Consider the following 8,507-nt stretch of genomic DNA (forward strand, 5'->3'; position numbering starts at 1 on the left):
TACACATCTATAATAGTTAAAACACTGAACATCTCAAACTTCAGAAAAGAGTCGTACACAAGAGTACAAAGATGATTCATAACTGCAGGTAACATCCACTTCTGTTCTTCTCATTCTTGGCCAGTCCAGTCTTGCTGAAAGCCAATAACAGCTATATCTGGATATACTGGAACAACACAACCACCAGGTAGAAAATGTTTAATAAAACTAAATCTTTGCAGCTAGTGGTTAAAAATATCATGGCTCAGTTTCAGTTATTGTACATTCCCTGTGAAAATCATGAATCTTTGAAATTTCTTGTAATCTAAAAATGGGATTTATAATAATTAGTAAACTAAAGCATACTTTTAAATGTACACACAGCTGCATTAAAACAAAGTGAAGCAGAAATTCATGGCAATGATACAAAATTGTATTATAAAATCTTTTGGTGTGTTTAGTCGCAACAGTTCAAACTCTGAAAACAATGTTTCAACCCCTCTGAATGTTTTTATACTCCAACTCACTGGAAATGCCTCATAAACTGAAATTTCAACTCTAAATTCCTGCTGAACTGATGACTGCAGTAAAGAAACTGGTTTGAACTCCCATTTATTGTCCAACTTGAATGCTGAATGGGAGTTCTCCAAACCAGTTTCTTTACTGCAGTCATCAGTTCAGGAATTATTGAATGTTGAGCGAATATTGTATTGTGCTTTTCACATTTCAGACTCGTCATCAATATACTGCAGAGATGGAGGAGTAAATGTCGAGTCATCGTTCTCCTCTGCAGCACTGAATGCCGCTGCCCCTCTGGTGTGGTTGTTATTCCTGCTGCCGTTGTCTATTCCTGACACTAGGGGCTTGTCCTCCGCCAATGCGGGCCTCTGTGCATCTTGGTAGGTCGTGCAGGAGTTCAGTCCCTCCTGATCTGGAGTCTCCTGGGATTGTTCTCTATTCTTCTTCCTATAGTTCCAGGGCAGCGGTAGGTGGCCTTTGTAAAAGTTCCAGGCCAAAAGGGCAAGAAGAGAAACTAGAAGTAACCCGACTACGACCTGAAGTCCAGCCAAGGAGGGGCCATTGATCTGAGCTTCAGGAGAAATCACATTCCTGTCATCACCGCCTTCTGGAATGCTAACGTGGTACTCAGCCAAAGTGGTTGTGTACTCGCCAGCTTTGGAGCGCTCCACAGACAAGCAGCGGTACACACCGGTGTCGGAGTGTGAGGCGTTGAAGATAAGCAGTCCATCTTGCAGAAGCTGAAGATGAGTCGAAAGGGTCAGAGGGCTGCTGTCCTGCTCCCAGGTGGTTTTTCCCAGGTTAGAAGCCGAGGGGCAACTGAGCTTCACGTTGCCCCCGAGCCAGATGGACTGATTCACAGGCTTAACCGGATCTGAAAACAAAACAGAGATCCAGAGAAAACAGAGATGTACTAATCATACTTAGATTCTTTAAGTAGCAGTGTGCACTGACTCACCAGCACCTGGGCAAAGAGAGGCATCTCCTTCTTTCACACTTTGGATTAGCTCTCTAAAGCAGAAGATACAATAATTGATATTTAGTTTGGATAGAACAGACATAAACACTGCTTGCTCTACATGTTGGGACAGCTGCCTACCTCTGTGAATTAGAAATGACAATACATTTCCCACCAACTGTGTCCCAGCCACAGTATGGGTCTCTGGCTAGAACACAATCCATACAGGATGAGGACCTCCCACAGGTGGCCAGTGGTATCTGTGCTGCTCCGTAGTCTGAGCCTGCATAGAGCTGACGCTGTACACAGTGGATCCATCACACACACACACACACACACACACACACACAGTACAATGAACATACACTTGAATAGTGATTTAAATGAATTAAGCCATTCATTAGGCTACAACAGAGACTTAAATTACCGTGACATTAGAGAATTTCAGAATCTTGATTGGATGTGGAGGCTGGAAGAGTTGTACTTCCTCTATGATGAACATTTCTCCATTGTAGTTCACTGCTTTCAGCATTGTGCCTTCCTCTTTTCGTTTAAAAACATAGAAACATGCTATATTATATACACATAGTCAAATGCTTACCACTGGTGTTGTTAAATTAGCAAAAGCAGCAAAGTCAAACGTGACAAGTGTGCTGCAAACACACACCTGTGCCTATGAACATCACGTGGTACTTCTCGCCATCTGCGGCCTGCACTTGGTTAACTATGATGCGTGTGAATTTAGCTCCCCTTCGCACCAGTAGAGGTGCCTCTCCTATTGGCTGGATAGCATGGTCCATGAGGGGCTTATCTTTGATAAATTGAAGGGTCCGGTCCGGGAGGTCCAGAGTCTGAGTTATGCCCGCTTTACGAGCTGAATTGTCTATACACTGGTGAGGGAAGAGGGGAAGGAAAGAGAAAAAAAATAAATAAAAGAGGACAACGGAGTCAGAGTACAAAAGGAATCAGCCTCCTGCTGAGCCTTTTGAGTTTTATCTTTGTTTCTAACACACGCACACACACATTGAATAGCGGGGAAGACTCACAGCTCCGGGCCGAGGGAAAGGGACGTCTCCGCTATACATCACCCACTTAACAAAAGACGTTTCTACTGGGACTGGGGTCTTGTACTTCCCCTCCGCAAACACTTTGCTGATGTCAGACACGAGGTACACACACACTGCAGACAGGTCTGATGTATCCCTGAAACACATGCACAACCACAGAAAATAAGAGCCAAATGGTGTGCCAAAGACCATTAAAGAGAAAGAAACCCTCCTCCCTCTTACACAAACTAGTTTGTTAATTCAAACGTACGACTGTGGTGTGAAGACGGCAAAGAACAAACAGTCCTTCCAGGGCTGCTGGGGGTCACACCAGCGGTAAGTGTCCTGGATAATGTACGGCAGCTGGGACTCAAGCACCGGACAGTCAATCCTGGCCTTCAGGAAGGATGTCCATTTCTTCTGCAAGGTCCGCTGACCTCCAACATCCCCCTGCGAGCGCAGAAAGACACATAAATTTCACGATGAAGTGGAAAAACATGAAGACCAGCAGGATGCACAATCAAGCAGAGGAAATGGCGTAATGAGCGCAACTGAGGAAGTTGTGTTTATACGTTATTGTTGTTTCAGGAAATGTAGCTGCAACAAATAAGTTCTTGCAGGATGAACGGTTTCTCACCTTGCAGACGCGGGCCACGCGGGAAACCAGCAGTTTGTTGTAGCAGTCGCACTCCACAGCGGTCTCACTGAAGAACAGGTAAACCTTGTCATCATCACCTGACGCACTCATCACACTCTCTGACATGTGAGCCATGGAAACAAAGTTGGGCTCTGGCATAGAAAGAAGAAAAAAAACCAACTTTTTCTCAGCTACCATAATCATCAAGGTGAAACAGTGAAGCCCTCGCATGATTGAAGCATCTTGCAAAAAACACATTACATACTCTCACATCTTACCATTGAGCCAGGAGCTCTTGAACTCCGTGCGTATGGAGACCGGAGAGCTGCGCATCAGGACGGGTTCAGAGCCCAGGAAGTTCATTGAAGTGGCTGAGTACAGCTTGTTTTCTGGCAAGACATAGCAGCAGACACAGATATAAATGAAAACATTTAGCTATGTTAACTTCCTCATTTTCTTATCCATATAATTGCTACTTACCAAACATGACGGAGGCATATCTCTGGAAAGGATCAAACGGACACTTCCCTTTGCCATCCTCTCCTTTATTTTCAAGAGTCAGGTTTCCATCTGCGTAGGACTGCACAGACAAACACAGAGGCGCCGCAACACACCAAGTGTTCATCTTTCTAGTACCTGCAGTTATTTTATATACACTATAAACAGTATTGATAAAGTATGAGTGGAGATAAGTGAGCACTGTGGCTCTCATTTTGCCTCACCATGTAATCACACACAGGATCAAAAGCATTGGTTCCACACACATACATTCTGTTATCCTCCATCTTATGCAGGATTCTGATGTAGTTCTTGCACTCCATCTGTAAATGCATTTTAAAAAGCAATGACTCCATCTGCTCAATGTGCAATACATTTTAAATAGCAAAAGCTAAAAAATAAAAAAACCAAAAAAAGAAACCCACCTCGGGATCTTTTCCTTTGTTTTTACAATCATCTTTTTGCCGTGTTGTCACTTCCCATTTAGCCTGTAGGAGTGAAAAGCAATTTTAATCACACTCTTTTTAAATATTAAGTGTTATTCTGTTGTAGAAATACAGATTTCACATTTTTTCATGCCTTTATTTGACAGTGCAGAGAGGAACAGGAAACATTGGGGGAGAGAGAGAGGGTTATGAAATGCAACAGCGGTACATGTCACATGTGGTGGTTGTCTTAACCCTTATTAGGCTTCCAGTTAACCCAAAGCAGTGGAGGTATAATCATCAAATAATTTTCAGTAAAGCTGGTTTGTTTCTTGGCGAAAATATAAAAACAATAAATTGTCGTTTTAAAATAGTCAGACTGTGTTTTCACACAATGTACTGTATTTGACAGCAGTTTTGTTATTAATTAGGTGCTATGTGCATGCACATACGGGCCAATCTTACAACAATGATAAATGAGTTACAGTTCAATGGGAAAATTACCACACTGGTATATTGTGTGAAGAAAAGTGTTACATCACTGCCATGGGCACACACACCAGGATCTTCTGATGTACAAGGCTTAACTCTTAAAACTTATTAGCATTATCTGGCACTGTCTGTGGTTGTCAAGGCAGTTGTGTAAACAACAGAAACTGGAGCAATTTCTGAAACCGTTTAGGTTGTTGTGGTTGATCTTACTGAGTTTACCATCTGTGTCACCATGACTTCACGGATACAAGGTCTTGGTTGCTCTGAACTGGGGCTCTCAGGCAGCGCTTACTCTAGAACAGTGAACTTGTAGCAAGTGCTGCCTGTAAGATTATATTCAGGGAAAAAGAGCACACATTTGTTCTTAGCCCTGAGTCAAGAAAGCTCTGATATGAAATTTCAAAAATAAACCTAATGCTAACAGTTAATGGGAGCTGTTCCAAGGCTGAATTGACCTTAACTACATTGTTAACAAAGGTGTTCTTACTGAAGCGAGTTTCTTTGAGATGTCTTTGAGATCAAGAGCATACACTGCCTCCCTGGCACCGAGTACTAGCAGGTCCAGGTCTTCTCTCAACAGCATAGTGGAATAGTTGAACACTCCCTCCTCACGAAACACGTGAGCGTTGTCCCCTACAGAATAAAAATCAATCAGACCAAACCCACACCACTTGAGCCAACACGAGTTGACATACTGTAAGCCAAGGTTACACAAGAGATAGCAACACTCACTATGATAAGGCACAGATCTACGGGGGACGCAGTCCAGTGGTGAGTTTTCTTCCAGCGTCAAGGCCAGGGGCAGCAGCCAAAAGACACTGAGGGACAGCAGCGGCTGCATGGCTCTTTTGTTCAAGCTAAGAGGAATGTAAGCTTTATTGTTTCCGTAACAGTCAGTCATACAGGGGTAAAGACAGTGAGTGGCATCTATGACGTGATGAGGTCTGTGCTGACTGAAGGGCACTGGCCCCTTTACTGGCCCCGCTCAGTTGGGTGTCCATGATGAGATAGATGGCGCCCACAGAAACAAAGCCAACGAAGGCTGAAAGAGACAAGGTTGTGTGGACATCACAATCAATTCACCGGATGTGAAACCTGACAGAGTTGAAAATACATACAGCAAACAAACAAAAAGAAAACAAAAAGATACAAAGAGAAACATTTAAGGCATGTTTAAAACAGGAAGCGAAACAAAGCAGAAAAGCAGAGGGATGGCAAGAAAATGGCAGAGTGAGCTAAAGTCAGCGCGGCAGTAATTCTGTCAGTGCCATAGTGATGTTAATGCAGGGCCTTGAAAGGCATTCAGCAGGGTGCAGGGATGTCAACTTCAGCTCTCCTGCAGCACCAAACACAAGCACACAATGCCAGATTCACAGCCAGTACCAAAGGCTGGTGTAGATGAGAGAGGAGCTCTTGCACAAACTTTGTTGCAAGAGAGGTTTCAAACACGCCTGCAGGAAAGATGCAGCCTTGACTCATCATTACCAAAGTTAATTCATGTAACAGTTAGCCAGGGTTTGCTTCTCTTCTCAATGACCTTGCTGTTTAAAAGGGCCCGCTGTTGTTTTTGCTGTGATTTTGTCCAGCAGTGTCACCACAACCTGCCAAGTGGGTGTGTGCTGTGGGTGTTTCTTTCCCAAGAGAGGTGCTGCTGTGTTGCGGCATGTTAGAGAATTCAGCCCTGATAAGAGGTTTCACATATTTGGCCCTGGGGGGGAAAAAAACAGCTTCAACTCAACACCCATCTGCACCCGCACCCTGCATCTTGGGCATCACATGCATGCATCAGATGTCTCCTAGCAAGAACAAGCCAGTCACGAAGTGTGGAGAAGTGCAGCTTGAAGCATTAGCCTTCAATTATTCTGAAATGAGTTGCTTAGTTAATAACGCAGCTCAGAGTAAGCCAATGACTTATTTGAGTGTATTTCTGATGTGTTATTTGAAGTTATTTTTTTACTACATAGGCTGTAAGGTCAGGTATCCCCAAAAGCGGGCACAAACGTACGTTAACTAGGAAAGTGCGCGAGCCCAAACGGGTTAACCATCAGTCAAACAAACACTGAAAGTTAATCACTTACCTGTTCACTGACACGCCCCAGACTGCGGAGGCTTCCATTTAAAAAATACTCCCGTAAACACCAATTTAAGCGTTATTTCTGAACCACTGCCTCTTCATCTACTCCACAGCAGTTGGTAGTAAAACTAAGTCGCATGAAGTTATTTAGAAACTGTCGAGCGTGTAACACAAGCCGCACAAACGCAGCTGACGCTTAAACTTTGACTCGCGGTAGCTCGCAACTTCCTTTAAAGACTGTTCGCAGGAGCACCGCAGGTTCACTTCTCAAAGCCACCGACCGGAGAAATAAAGGCGCTTCTCTACAACTCAGCAGACGGACTGTATCTCTGTCCGTCCTCTGAAAGTCACAGCGGTCAGTCGTTATTGTAGAGCGGCTCTCGCGCTGAGAAGGACCTGAATGGCTGGCTGCTACTCCGTTTTTTTGTTACCTCGTTAAGACGTGGGAAGGATCTGATCCTAGGTCTGATTACGATTTCATTGTTCTCGTATACTTGTATCTTTCGCTGGAGTGCACAGCTGACTCAAGATGGGCGAGGTAAAAGGTAAAAGGAAGTGGAGGGTGGCAAGTATTTTATCCTTTTTTTTTTTTTTTTTTACAACAGGCCCTAACAAGTAGCACAGTATTATTGGTGCAAACAGGAGTGATGGATTAACATTACCTAGAGGTGTGGTGTGGGAGCTTCTTGTCATGCATGGGGTCTTATATATGGATGATTTCATTGGTCTGTTGCACCTGCACAGAAATATATAACTATTCTATTTATAATTAGATTTGATAGATTTAGCCATAGGCCTACTTTTTAGAGGTTTTATGTGGTTGAACTTGATACCTGCATAACTTCCTGAGTAACATACATAGACCATAAGTTGTGTTTGGTGTGCGCCATAAGGCAGGGAAAAAACAAAGCACAAACACCTGTATTTTTGTTTTGTGTTTTTTACATCAAATCCCCGCATCTTACATTACTGACATTCACTTCTTATGTTTGTTATGTTTTATTTATAATATTTTCCGTTTTCCAACTTCACAAATCAAGAGACAAACTAGAAAAGGAAAATATACACAAAAAAGAAAAAGGTGTGTTAGCCGGCCCCATTTACACTCACCTTCATGTTAAACTGAAAAAACATCTTAGACCTTTGCTGATACATTTTCTCTTGTCCTTCTGTGATAAACATTATTAACAAGACTTGAGCAAGACCGCCCAAACCGAGACCAAGTCAAGACCAAGATCAGAGTTTATCGAGGCCGAGACAAGACCAGTTCTCCACATTACATGACACAAAATAAAATGTGGAACGAGATCAAAGGTGCTTCTCAAACTGATCTGAAAGATCCAAATTCCCATTAAAACACCCACATACAAAAACTAATAGCTGAAATCAATGTAAGCATCTTTATTCAACACTCCTTTTCCATGTTTACCATCGCGGTTAGGAGTGACAGTCGTTAACGGTAACAACATATTTTTAATTAGGGTAATTCGTTGCATTTGAAGCAGTACGTTTTACATCCAATCAAAGTTTCGATGTTAACAAATAAATCAGACAATGCAAAAGCAATTTATTGATATTCCCAAAGTTATGGTCTTGAAATAAAATCCCGAGTCCTTAATATCCAAGCGCAAGACAAGACCGTGTACAAATGCGGTCGAGCCCGAGACAAGACCAAGACCATCAAAAAGTGGTCTTAAGACCAAGACCGGTCTCGAGTACTACAACACTACCTGAGTCCTCTTTAATCATCCACTCATAGTACTGATTAACTCCATTAACTAATGTCCCCATTCTCATGTTGTCATGAGAAACGCTACACAAAGACTATGTCCTAAAACAGGCTGACACTTACGTAATTTCACAACAGGGACAAATCACA

General features: G+C 42.9%; 1 protein-coding gene across 4 annotated transcripts; it reads right to left on the reverse strand.

Moving 5' to 3' along the window:
• Window positions 1–183: 183 nt before the first annotated feature.
• On the reverse strand, window positions 184–7,174 carry sema4e (semaphorin 4e). Of its 4 annotated transcripts, none has more exons than XM_046051412.1 (15): window positions 6,633–7,174; window positions 5,287–5,596; window positions 5,042–5,187; window positions 4,063–4,125; window positions 3,862–3,960; window positions 3,620–3,719; window positions 3,418–3,528; window positions 3,140–3,291; window positions 2,774–2,952; window positions 2,503–2,659; window positions 2,124–2,346; window positions 1,884–1,999; window positions 1,598–1,755; window positions 1,463–1,509; window positions 184–1,372 (listed from the first exon to the last, which is right to left on the reverse strand). In XM_046051412.1, the coding sequence occupies exons 2-15, from the start codon at window positions 5,453–5,455 to the stop codon at window positions 699–701; spliced, it is 2,394 nt and encodes a 797-aa protein (XP_045907368.1). In that variant the 5' UTR covers window positions 5,456–5,596; window positions 6,633–7,174; the 3' UTR covers window positions 184–698. The 4 variants fall into 4 exon arrangements, with proteins under 4 accessions (XP_045907368.1, XP_045907367.1, XP_045907369.1 ...); XM_046051411.1 differs by having other exon boundaries at window positions 1,457–1,509; window positions 6,633–7,173; XM_046051413.1 differs by lacking the exons at window positions 5,042–5,187; window positions 5,287–5,596 and having other exon boundaries at window positions 1,457–1,509; window positions 6,633–7,173.
• Between the last annotated feature and the right edge of the window lie 1,333 nt (window positions 7,175–8,507).

This window comes from Micropterus dolomieu, linkage group LG06 (assembly GCF_021292245.1).
Source record: "Micropterus dolomieu isolate WLL.071019.BEF.003 ecotype Adirondacks linkage group LG06, ASM2129224v1, whole genome shotgun sequence".
Classification (NCBI taxonomy): Eukaryota; Metazoa; Chordata; class Actinopteri; order Centrarchiformes; family Centrarchidae; genus Micropterus; species Micropterus dolomieu.